At 45.8% G+C, this 13237-nt stretch overlaps 1 protein-coding gene across 5 annotated transcripts in view; it reads left to right on the top strand.

Moving 5' to 3' along the window:
* The window catches only part of HIPK2 (homeodomain interacting protein kinase 2), a 132159-nt gene extending 119403 nt beyond the window's left edge, over positions 1-12756 (top strand). For 3 of the 5 annotated variants that reach the window (XM_075051722.1, XM_075051720.1, XM_075051723.1), the window contains exon 13: positions 8922-9230. In XM_075051722.1, coding sequence (XP_074907823.1) covers positions 8922-9201 — 280 coding nt within the window. In that variant the 3' untranslated portion in view covers positions 9202-9230. Of the gene's footprint in view, positions 1-8921; positions 9231-10181; positions 10343-12120 lie in introns of those variants that run through there. The other 2 variants (XM_075051724.1, XM_075051725.1) reach the window with 1 other exon arrangement.
* The last annotated feature ends 481 nt before the right edge of the window (positions 12757-13237 follow it).

Here is a 13237-nt window from a genome sequence, read left to right on the forward strand (position 1 = left end):
CTCTGCATCTCTGTGCTGTGGTGATAAGTAGAGCACTGCAAATGCGCACAGAACAGATGATATGCATTTGGCCTCAAGGAGCTAAAAATCTGTAAAGAGGAGCCCTATGATTCAGGCATCCAGGGCTTCAATTTCAGCCTGCCTCCCGACAGCCACCGCCGCTTCCCATTCCCCTTCTCCCTACCAGTGAATTTGACTGGGCAGCAAGAGCTTGGTGCCTCTCAAATTCAGGCTTGTCATCAATCCAGTGGTTATCATGGGGAATTGATCACAGGACAGCGTAACATATTTCACTTTAAAAAAGAAAAAAATTCTAAAAACTGCTACAGTATTCCTTAGTTTGGTAGGGAGAAGAAAGCGTGTTTCCAGAAAGAGTTGAATGAAGGTCGGTGTGGAAGTCAGAGGGACTGTAAATAAGGAACCCCCACTTCCAGGGCTTTTACGGGAGAGGAAGGGCAAGACAAAAGAGATGCTGAAAACCAAGGTTATGTGGTGGGGCAGCATGAAGAGGGCAGGTATCTCAAGCGTCATGGGAGCTATTTGCAAGCGTGTTTGCCTATGGTGCTGATCCCAGGCTTTGGGAGATTATGTGCAAATGCTTATACTTATCGCCTGGGTATCATCTTGGGTCCAGAGCGGGGTGGAGGGAAGAGCTGGGATCCTGCAGCCACTTCAGCTAACGCTTGTTTCCTCTGCTTCAACTTTGCTGCCATCTGACCAGTTTCTTCACTCGGCACCTCTCCAGGGAGACAGACAGAACAAAGTTCTGGAAAATGTCTGGAAATCGAGTTGGGAGTTTGGGGTATTTAAAAATTTGGGCAATGTCTGCCGAGGGGTTAGGAAAGTAGTCCCAGCAGCCAGACTTACATAAACAAACTGGCTTTGATATGACTAAAGCATATTCAGGACACGTTCCTGCCTGGGATCAGATCCCTGGCTACTTTTTGTATCCATATGGCATATCTATACAGAGTGCCAGGGTGCCAGCATTCCTGGAAGGCCAGAGCTTAAGAGCTAGATTTAATTTCTGAGCCATGTAGAGAAATTTCACATGGACACGGGCTGTTCTCAGGCACTTTTTGAAATTCCAGAGTGAGTTAAATTGCCTGTGCAGATGTAACCAGAGCAAGTGGAGAATTAGAGGCAGAGACACAGATGGAAAACAGCATGTCCAGAATGAGAATTTTTGGTTAAAGTCTCCGGGAGAGTGAAATTAACTTGCTCGGTGCCTTTTGACCTGCCCAGATCTAAGACCAAATTCTCAGCTGGAGTAAGAGTGTAGCTTCCAGTTAAGGAAGCTGTATCAGCATTTAATGCCAATGAACTTTGCCTCTGCCAAAGTTGAGGTCTTTCACATTGAAAGTGCGTCACATTTAGGAAAGCACCTCCAAGTTTTCTTACTTGCCTTTTTTTTTGGCTCCAAGAAAAATGGGAGTGACAGCAAAGTATGTGCTTTAATGTAATCAGTGCCCAAAGGTTCAGGATCTGAGTCGAAAATGAAACTCTGCAAAGAATGCATTGTCTTGCCCATATTTATGCAAATATTACCCTATTGGGTAATAGCTGTGGTGTGGGGGTGAAAAATAAGGAATGACTTGGAACATGCCATTGGTCACATCCTAACAATGTTAGCTTTTTTCTAGATTAGAATACAGAAATCGTACGGCACTTCACAGTTCAAAGTTAATTGTCTGATCCCATCTTCTTGATAGCAGTGGTATCTTTGCATTAACTTCACTGACATTGGATCAGCTCCTGAATTTGCTACAGCACTTCCTTCTCTTATTTCCTATGGAGTTAGAAATTTCTCTTTGACCCATGAGATGTTTATTTTGTTGATTGCTCAGCGAAGAAAGATTAGAGCTACCTGTGGTTGTGAGAAGTAGTAGATCTTTCAACGATGTAAGAGTTCGTAAGTCTCAGTTTAAGAAGGACTGGTAATGCTGATAAAATATGATGCTGCTGATGCAGTAATGGAGCCCTACAGCTTGGATTTACTGTGACAGAAAAGCCTCTCTAATACCAGAGCAGCAGAGAGAACTTTGCTTGTAACAGGGAATGCAAATTTTTATTGGCGAAAGAAAAATCTGAAGAATTTGGTGTGATATGGGCAGAATTTTCCATTTCCTAATGAAAAGCACAGATGTTTAAGTAGGATGTTTATGAACTACCAGCTGACCAGGCAGGCAGGCCAGCACGTTGCTCATTCTTTGCTCAAATGTCTTTTGCGCTGTTGACGAGTGTAGCTTGGTGTAATCTTTTGAAAATCAATAGTCATCTGAAAATTTTGGGCTCCTGTTGGGTAAAGGTACTGGGGAGATGGTGCAAGGTGGGCTCTGGAGGACCTGCTCCATGGAACCTTGTCAGACAGGGCCATCTACTGGGCCCCAGCCCGGTGCCTGGGGCAAAATCACAGAGGAGGGACCTCAGGTGCAGTTCTGCAGGGATGGTCCTCAGAGAAATGGTAAGAGATTTTCAGGGGGCAAATTCCTGATTTAAGAAGTCAGTTTGTCAAAACCAAGGCACTGAGATTTGTCTAGTAATATCCCCAACACAGTGAAATCCTGGGAAGCTTCAAAACTGCAAAAAATTTTGACTTTTATGTAAGGGAGAGAAAGTGTTAGGGGACTAACTAATTAAGGGGAAGACTTCTTTTTTTCTGGTTTAATGGAGGGGTCTTTTTCTTTCAAAATATAAGCAAATAATGGGAAAAAAATTGACATTGTCAAAATAAAAAGGGAACATTTTTAGTGAATGAAATTGGTTTTACTTGGTTTCTGATGCCCACAAAGTTTTGCATGTGACATTTTGTCCTGTAGAACAGCAGAAAAAAATTTGCTTATAAAAAGCATTATATGAACAGGAAACAATTTTGTCACCCTGTTTGTTTATCACCAGTGAATTTCTAAACTCTCAGTTCAGCATCCTTTACAAAGAGACTTTACAGGCCAAAGAGATCTTTACTGCTGTGCTGTAAGATAATACCCTGACCGTTACTTATTCTGGAAAGAAGAATTTAGGTCTAACCATTACCTGTAAAGCACTGAAGAGAATAAAACCAGAGAGCAGACTTGATATTTTTCTTATGAATTTATTCTTCTTAAGTTTCTCTACTTGCTCTTGCAAGAAAGTCAAGCAGACAGATAGACAGACCCACAGTGCAACTGCAGTCATGGTAATCAGAGCACATGTTCCGCGAGTAGAAAGTAGTAGGGTTTAATTACTCCCCAGTATGCAGCTTCACATGGTGCAGTGGTTTAAATGTAAATCTTGCCTTGATTAAATATTTCTGAAGCTTAAAAGTAGAGAAAAATACAGCAACCACTTAAACACAGAGCAGAGAGGCACAAACGCACCCTGGAATTGTGGCTGGGAAGGAGGGAGAGCACGCGTGGTCCTGCGGGAGGGATGCGCTGGGCTGTGCTGGTGGTGCAGCGCGGGGTGTTTCCACGTCCTGCCAAGGGACACGTGGCAGAGCATGGCAGGAGGAAGGGTTGGAAGGAAAGGCAGCGGAGGTGGCCGCTGTGACGTGCCTAGATGATTTCCCATCCAAGCAATGAGTGCAGCAGCCAAGGAAAACGTGACTTTCTTGAAACAATACAACGGTGGCCTTGAGGTGGGTGGGTTTGGGGGTTCTTCCACCCCGAAGAGGCAGGAGAGCCCCTCACTTCACCGCCTGCTCTGTCTGCGCTGGTGTCATAAGTAGCACCTCTCCAGCTTGGTTTTCCATGGGATCCTCACAGTAATCGCTGTCTTCCTGGGCAAGAAAGACTGACTGCAGCTGTCGCGTGGGCATACTGAGTAACTGCCTCATTGGCCATCTTCACTGGCACAAAATTCTTGCCAGGGTTGGGTTTTTTCCCTTTCTCTTAAGATGGTAAACTATACAGCGAAGTCTCCTTGTGTGTCTCAGCTTTATAATGGAGCGTAAGCTAATGCAAGTTGCTGTTCACCTTATGTACGTCATAGTGCAATGGTGGTAGAGCCTACTTCAGAGGACTTTAATTCCCCTTAGGAAGAGAAATTGCTGGCAGGCACAAACCAGGTGTTTTTGCCAACTTGCTGATGTGTGTGTGTGAGGGTCAAAGTACCATTTGTAATTCTCTTTTGACATCTAGCCTATTGTGGCTATGTTATGCTGTGCATAGTAATGCACTGACTCTGCATAGCAATACGTTGACTAACCACAGTCATTTGGTAAAAAGATCGCTGCCTTCCATCTCCAGAAGAGACACTGACATGCAACTAATACTTAAAATAACAGAGATAGACAGTAGGTCTCTCAGCAAACCTTCAGCAGCAGGACCTTTACAACCTGCTAAGCAATTCAGTATATACGACTTAAGTAGCTGCAGCACGTGCTGTGTAGCCTAATAAAATGGCCTCAGTGTAGTACTTGATAAATATTTCTTACCATCACAAATTCACAAAGAAGGTGAGAGCAGATTAACAGGTCGGGATGGAGGCTGAGCTGAAGAGAGAGGGGCATGTTCTCAACACTGAGCTATGCATGGCATAAGATTTCAATGTGAAGAGAGTGATTGCAATTGTAGTGTGACTTTTTGTTGGCTGACTCTCTGTTTTCCTAGAATAGGTGGATTATTCTGAAGCAGCAAACTGAAAAGTTTGCATGTTATTAAGTTTTCAGAGATGTGGAACAGAATTTTTGTGACGTGATACAGAGCTGACGTGCCATGGTCCATGTGCGCACCAGTTCAAAGGGCCAGTTGTGCGATGGCTGCCTTCTTCCTCCAAACTAGAAGGCCATGTCGGTGACCTTGAGAGCTGAAAGCTTCTGTTGCTATAGTGTCAGCCACACTGAAAGGTTTGTATCTCTTTGGGTGAACCGCACACTGAAGAATTGCCCCCACTAGACACCATTTCCTTTTTCTGGGGTTCTGGTGTAACTCAAGATTCTCGGGGAAAAAAAGATCCTGTTCATGCAATGCTGTCGCATACCGAGCTTTTGGGCTGGGCCTTCAGCAAATAGAAATCATCTCAAGTTGCATTGCTACAAAAGCTGTTGTCCCTGCCCTTGTCCACACCTAATTCAGCATCATCTTCTCCTTAATTTCCTCTCACTTTTCGTTCTTAGCATCTGCCTTTGGCACCTTTCCATTAACAGTATCTCAGATGCCCACCTTAGTTTCTTGCCCAGTGCCTGTGCACAACTCTCTTCTCCTTCCTCTGTGAGACTTTCCCTTGAGATCTTTCCTTGCTGTGGAGAATAGGGACCCACGTCCGTCTCTCTGCTGTGTGCTCAGGAGGGTGGTGTAATGTTAGAGACCTGTCTCCAAGACCTGCTTCTACATGTTCGAAGGCATGATTGTGCTCTGTGTCTGCACATTGGACAGACGTGAATTGTTTTGTGTCCAAGTTTGAGAACAAGCTCTTTGGGACCAGGTGGGAATGGGCTACCACTCATAAACTAATAGTAAACTCACAAAGCAAAGCATATTTTTCCAGCTGCTGTTCTGAAAGGGAGGATGCAGCTCCAGCCAGTAAGGGTTAAAAAGCCTTCCTAGCTTACTGCTTTTCAGTCTGTATAGATGGATTTGATGCTACTTCAATAATCCTCCCCCCCCCTCCCTCCTCTGGAGAATTAAAATACACCTACCCACATAATGCAGGCAGGCACACAAGCTGACCAGGAACACATGTCGACTCTCGACACTACTAAATCACGTATGCTGCTGCTACTGTGCTTGCAGGAGGGAAAGCAATTACCAGGCTTGGAGCAAGCTTAATAGGAAGGGGGCAAGACTTTTAATAGTATTTTTCTGTGTAAGCACAAACATCCCCAAAAGCTGTGGCTGAGTTATAGGAATACAGTAAGCTTGCTGAGTAGGCAAGTGCTGCGTCAACAGGTAAAAGCTCTCAGTCCTGATAGTTTGTGAGCAGGGAAGGTGATACATCAGCCTGGACCTCACACAGATAGCTCCTGTATTACTACGAGGTGGGGGGAGCAGCTGAGTCCTCAGAGGGAGCTGGAAGGAGGACAGTTGCTGGTAGCAAGAAGGCTTTGAGAAGAAGTGCTAGCTCTTCTGGGTTGAATTTTCAAAAGCCCCCATTTCGGCTTAACGTGTATCTTTAAGCCTGTGAATCAACTGATTTTCAGTATGAGTTGGGCCTTTGATGCTTTTGAAATTCCCACCCTTTATCTCTGGGGCAAGCTATGGCTGAGCTCTGGGCACGTGTGAATAGTCCCAACTGACTTCTCTGCCTGCTCTAACATTAACTGCAGTCGTTACCTTTCCTAAATACAAAAATCCAGTTGCTTTCGATGGGACTCCTCATGCACTTGAAATGATGCGGCCTGCTGAATCGAGAGGCTAATCACTTGGGCCCTAATCCTGAAAGTATTTACCCATGTGCTTTAGCTCTGTTACTGGAATAGCCCAGCTGACTTTGGTGGATGACGCATATTAGTAGTGCTGAGCACTTGCGTAAGGCCTGGCAGGACCATAGCTCTGGTCCTTCTCAGTTTCCCATCCATGAAATGAGTTTAGTAACCTGCTGTGGTCCCTTTCTCTGGAAAGGTTTGGGCTGGGGGTCACTTATTTGTTTAACCAAACAGATCTACTTGATTTTCTTACTGTAATCAAGGAGCTTATAACACTTTGAAGGAGAAGGCTCATCATGGTCCCTGCTTTGACAAGCCCTCAATCAAACTGGTGAAAAATATGCCCATTCTAAAACAACAAATAGCACAGATTACACAGAAAAATACCCTTCCAGTTCTATAGCTCAGCCTTCCCACGTCAAGTGTCAGCCGAGAGCATGTATTTCCAGTTCAGCAGCTCAGCCACTTATGTAAGGAAGGGACTGTAAAAGAATAGCTAGACCTTATCAGTTGTCAGAAAACTCTTTACTGACTTGATTTTTCTTTATAAAATGTAATAACTGTCAGAGATAGAGAATATATATCTCTTCCTAACTGGCAGCCAAGGGTAGCTGCAAAGGGCAAGCAGTGTGGATACTCATAAATGTGTGATTACAGGCATTTCTACTGAAGGGGAGAGGAATATTGATGCAATATTCGTCATTTTTATTGGCTTAACATTCTACTTTCATAGCACCATATCCAAACTGCTGTGTCTTTCTTCACATACAGTAGTTGTCCATCTAAGATATGCTGTTGCTCTTTCCATTTCTAATCCAGTGCTCTCCAGCTCCTTGTGGAAAGCCAGAATACCAGGGTTCACTGTCGTACTCCTTCCCCATCGAAAATATCCCTGCCCCTGCAAGGATTGGTTTCAGCTTCCAGATTGCTGTGCAATACCTTCCCCTCCTTCTCTGTCATCTGCCCTGTTTTGAGTGTTAATGCTTTTAGGATAGCAGGGGCCTCTTGAGATGTATTTTTCACTGTGTATAGAACAACATGGTCTTGTGTGCTCTTTGGGACACGCCAGGATCCTGTGATGATAGCCCAGGGAAAGTCTCTGTGATGGTAACTTGTTTGTGAATGCAGCACCTCAAGGCATTCTTTAATGGAGAAAATGATAGCTTTTCAGTTATAAGTCTTGGGAGTAAGGTGGTGAGTTGCAGTTTGTGAATGCTGACGGAGAGGCTTTGGGACAGACAAGTTGAAGGGAACCCACCAGTGCTCCTTTAGCACTGTGAAAAATAAATAAGGCAAACAATGTCCTTGGAAGGAAACTGTTCTCAGTATCTGCTCCACCTTTCCCTGGGTAAGAAGTGATGCTGAGACTAGGAAACAAATGGCTCCATCACAGACTAAGACCAAATTAATTAGCTGTTCCCTGGACTGGACCGGCCAGAGTGAGAGAACTGAGAGGAGACTTCAGGGGAAAGGGATCTCTCTCTTTTTAAAGTGCACACTCAAGTAGTTAAGAGATAGATTCCTTTTTCCCTGTGGAATTTCTGTTCCTGTTGGGGCTGTTTCCACTATTAAGCCTAATTACTTAGCATTTTATGTGCTAACCGTTTCTTTTCATCATTTTAAAAACTTCTGTTGCCATAACAACATAATGCAATCAGTGAAACATAGCAGCTATTTTCTGTAGTCAAGGTCTGTGCACTGTCAAGGATGTGAGCCATTTAAGCAAATCTTCACCATCCCCCTTCCTCCCTCCTCTTTCTTGCTCTCTCTTTTTTCTACCTAAAAAAGCTCATAACAGGAAGGAGAAACCATCAGGAATAATTAGACACAATAGAAGAGCAAATCCCAATCGTACTCGTGCACTCTAGTCTAATGAACTTCTCGCGCTAATCTTGGAAGTGTTGATGTTCCTTTTTAATCACTTTTTTGATGTCATAGATAGATTAGCTGCAGCAGGACCTTGATAATCCACGCTATAGTGAGGAGACCTAGTGCCTATTCAGAGAAAGAAAAGAAAACCCAAAGCATTACATACTTTGCTCATTTTTTCGTTATTTGTTCCTCAGTTTCAAATGCTTATTGAGAATATATGCCCATTGTACAGTATTAGTAAATAGAATGGAGTGTATTTTGTAGATTCATGGGATTTAAGCATGAAAAGTCGTAGCATCTATTATTAAATCATTGCTGGAAGGCTGGGAGAAACCGCCACGTTTTTGTGGGGGTGGTGAGACTTGCAACAAAGCATAGTATAACTGCTGGGCTTCTACTGCACACATATATAAAAAGCGGTCTGAAAATAAATCTGGCAGTCTGGTTCAGCACTATTCTAAGCAGTGTGAATGTAAGATCCATCCACAATGTCTTACTCACTCCTTGACCTCCGTGAAGGCTTTCCTGGAATAGCAACGAGTGAGTTTTGAAGCCTGGGATTTGGCTTAAGCAGCCTCTCTCTGGCGGAGGACTGAAGGGTGTGCTTTGCCTTTACGGAGCTAGTCTGCTGCGGGCAGAGTCTCCTGGTGGCTTCCAAGTCGATCGTCGCCCATTCACTCTTTCCACTTGTGTGCTTGTGTTTCAGCACCTTGTCCAAGCAAAGGAAGAACGTCATCAGCTGTGTCACTGTGCATGACTCCCCCTACTCCGATTCCTCCAGCAACAACAGCCCTTACGCCGTGCAGCATCGCGCAGGGCAGAATAATGGGAACACCTACGACACCAAAGGGGTTCCAGAGACTCACTGCAGTGGGAACCCCCGAACGATCATCGTGCCACCACTGAAAACCCAGGCCAGTGAGGTGTTGGTAGAGTGCGATAGCCTGGCACCAGGTAAATTGCACCTCTTCCGTCAAGAAAATTAGTAAGAAATAAATGATTTATCTTGGAAGAATCTCATTGTTCGGTTTCATTTTGTTTGTTTGTTTGTTTTGTTTTCCAAAGAAACCATGCTCCTACCCTTCTCTCGAGTGACACATCTGTTCTTGGGTGCCGTATTGCATTATTTATGTGCCCTGGTACACTCAGGAGTCACGGGGGCAAGTGTCGGTCCCAGTTACTTCTGTACAAATCCAAGAGCAGAATGCAGCCTTTAGCTCAACATTTGACATGAAAGGCTCCCAAATGCAAGTGTGAACCTTTGCTGCCTTGCCTTTCTGTAGGTTTACTTTAAAACGGGTACGAGATTGAAAACACATGTGCATTTTCATCCAAACTTGTTGATGTTTCTGGGAAGAACATTTTCCCCAGGATCTTCATTACGGACTGATGAGGTTTGCTCATCCAGAGCCTCCGCAATGCTAGATAGTACCATGTGTTGAAAAGGGGCTTATGGTGGAAGTCTGGCCCGAAGCAATTGGCTTTGAGCTACTTGGCAGTCCTTTTCTTTTGACGCACTGCTGGTGAACACAAAGGCTCAGAGGGTGAGCTCCCCACTAGCTCCTTCTCCCTCCCTTCCTACTCACTGGGAGGTCAGCCAAGCCAGGGCTTTTTTGTGCTGTGCACACTATACTTTCCTTCCTCTCCTTGGGATTTGTACCTGCATCGTACAGTTCTGCTGGCAGAACAGTTTCTCACACTTCTGAAGGATCTATAAAGCCTTCTCTGGGCCCGGTTTGGGTCCAGATATCGGGTCTGCTTGTCTGCCTCTAGGATAACAGGCTGGCCATGTGTATGAAGCACTGCTGAGGTATTCTGTTAATTAAGAGAAACCGTTTTCTTATCCTGCTTCTGTTGTAAGTCTCCTCCCAAAAGGCACTCTGGAGGAGATTCAGTGAGGAAAAGGTAGGGTAAGCAATTAAAGAATGTGATGTAAGCTACAAATGTGTTTCCTTTCCTGGCACAGTCACCACCAGTCACCACTCATCCTCCTACAAGTCCAAGTCCTCCAGCACCGTGACCTCCACCAGCGGTCACTCTTCAGGGAGCTCGTCTGGAGCCGTTGCCTATAGGCAGCAGCGACCAGGAGCACATTTCCAGCAGCAGCAGCCTCTTAATCTAAGTCAGGTAAGTCAACCGAGACAGATTTTGGTGGTGCGTCGTCCAGCTGTCGCCTACTGCTCCTCCAGCATGGGCTGTCCCAGTCTAATGATAGTTGGGCCCCGTGTCGAGTTTGCTCGACTTGTTTCAACTTCGCTGCAGACCTTGATCTTCCAGCTCAGGCAGCAGAGGTAGTGGAGATCCCACTCCTGAGTGGACTGGTGGTACTCTTACCGTGTGTTTTGAAGTCAGATGATCTAACATTTTCAGTGCGAATAATGGGAGAGAGAAGGTGCAGTGGCTCAGACACAAAGGAGTGGAGCAGGACCGTGCGGGAAGGACTGAGTTCTCCTTAGCTGTAGGTAACCATGGGAGAGTATCTTCCAAGCGAAGGGAGTGCATCAGCCCAGCTGCGGGACTGGGAGAGAAGTCCCCGTCAGATGTGACGAGGCGAAGCAGAGCCTCTATGCATATACGTGACCTCTTGTAATGAGTTTGATCCATCCCGTGAGAAACCTGGGCTGAGATCTGGGCAAATCCCGTTACTTGGCAGGGTGCAGTTCTCAAGATGTTTCATAGTCTGTGATCAAAACACCCAGGGAGCTCCCCAGGAGCTTCAGTAAATAATGCACTTTTCACGTACTGCACCTGGGGCCTCTCTCTTCCCTGAGGTGAGGTAATGAGAGTAGGGAATTTACAGCACAGTTACCAACATTTCAAGAAGAGAAAGTCTGGACAGCTCAGAGGACAGTGCTGGTTTGCATCCAGAGCTGGATATAAGCAGAACTGTTTGGGTTTGGGGTTTTTTTTTTCAATTAATTTGGGGGAGAAGAATGTCCCCTCCCCCTCGAAAGGTAGTTGAAATTTAAAAGTTTAAACAAACTCGAAACAAAAGTGAGTGAAAATGGAGGAAGTGGGCGAGATGGTGTTTCCAGGAGTGGGGGAGGAGCGTGGCTGCCACGTTTCAGACCACAATGACAGCGCAGGGAGTGCTTACAAAGAGGATGAGAGGGCTTGGAAGAATAGAAGGAAGTAACACGGAGCATTGCCCTTCTTGCCTTCTCATTCCTAACTTTATTGGTTATTTAATACTCTGACTACAAATGACCGGGAAAACTCCTTGATGTTATTGTGCAGTGCAAAAAAACAACTTGGAAAATCCCTGAAAAAGTACATTGCTCCTGTCCTGCTGCAAGAAGTTGCCTGTGCTCAAGTAATTATAGCCGATTACATGAGGGTACCAGGCACCTTCAGGATCTGATCGAGCCGAGGGTTTTATCTTTAAAAAATAAAGTAGTTATTTTTACTAACCAAGGAAATGATAACCGCAAAGACGCAAACCGAGCAAAAATAAATTGCCTATTCCAGGCGTAGTTAGGCAACTTCAGTCCCCTAAGCTGTCAGCGCACCGCATTTCATCGGCAGAGAGTTCACCAACAAAAGCCGCGTGTTGTGTGAGCGACTGGACTTGCGGAAGATGTTCTTAGGAGCCGGGCGTCCGAGGTTGGGTCTTCACAGTAGCTGTGCCAGCAGGTCGCGGCTCAAACTGGGGGACTCCGTTATCCTTTTGGGGGCCATTTGGGTGAACGTATGAAACTACAGGTATTTCGTAGGCTTGGGAGGGACCCTTTGCCGTCATCTGTTCCCCAGGGAAGGCAGTGGTGATGCTGAGGGTGTCAGGAGGAGCACAAGGGACCTTCCTGAGGCCGTCCTGGTGTCACAGGGAGGCTCCCGGGCACCACTGACGAGGTAAAGAGCCGTCTCTTGTCTTGTAACCGCTTATCACTGTTGCTGTCTTTATCCAGGCCCAGCAGCACATCACGACCGATCGCGCAGGGAGTCACCGGAGACAGCAAGCCTACATCACTCCAACGATAGCTCAGGCCCCGTACTCTTTCCCGCACAATAGTCCCAGCCACGGTACGGTTCATCCTCACTTGGCTGCGGCTGCCGCTGCTCACCTGCCCACCCAACCCCACCTCTACACATACACCGCCCCCGCCGCCCTGGGCTCCACGGGCACCGTCGCGCACCTGGTGGCCTCCCAAGGGTCGGCGCGGCACGCCGTGCAGCACACCACCTACCCCGCCAGCATCGTCCACCAGGTCCCCGTCAGCATGGGCCCGCGGGTTCTGCCCTCGCCCACCATCCACCCGAGTCAGTACCAGGCTCAGTTTGCCCATCAGACCTATATCAGTGCTTCTCCAGCCTCCACAGTCTACACTGGATACCCACTGAGCCCCACCAAGGTCAACCAGTACCCTTACATCTAAAACACTGGAATAAGGAGCGAGAGACGCACCCGTCCCGGGGGAGCGAGGCGGCCGCTTTTGTACTGAAGAACGTGACAAACTAACAATGCAATGGGAGGCTCGCGTGAAACTTGAACGAAGGAGACTTTAAGGAAGAAACGAAAAAGAGGAAAGAAGGGGGAGAACCAATTCTACACTTTTTATTTAAAAAAAAAAAAAAAGAAAATGGAAAAAAAGAACAGAAAAAAAAATAAAACAAACCACAAAAAAACAACCATTCTGCACCAAACTAGAGAGAGAGAGAGAGAAGCAGAAGGACCCTCCAGCGGGTCCTGTCTTTTGAAGAACTTCACCAACAGACTTTTAAAGGTTATTTTCATCCGATAGTGAGCTACATTTAGAAATTTGTTGTCCAGAACACCTAAAATGAAATCCATTAGGTTTTTGATCCAATAGGTATATGGATTAGGGATTTATCCAGCATTTCAAAGGGTTTATACCCCGTCTTTGCAGTGGGCTTTGTATCCCAAAGCATACATAAGGTTTTGGGGTTCTTTTTTCTGGAAATTGAAAGTGGGTAAGGGAGGTTGAGGGAGGAGGAGAAAATGTTGTCCCAGTGCTCTAAATTCGGATCTAGCACTGCTACGCTTAAACACACCTGGGCAAAACA

This window comes from Buteo buteo, chromosome 19 (assembly GCF_964188355.1).
Source record: "Buteo buteo chromosome 19, bButBut1.hap1.1, whole genome shotgun sequence".
Classification (NCBI taxonomy): domain Eukaryota; kingdom Metazoa; phylum Chordata; class Aves; order Accipitriformes; family Accipitridae; genus Buteo; species Buteo buteo.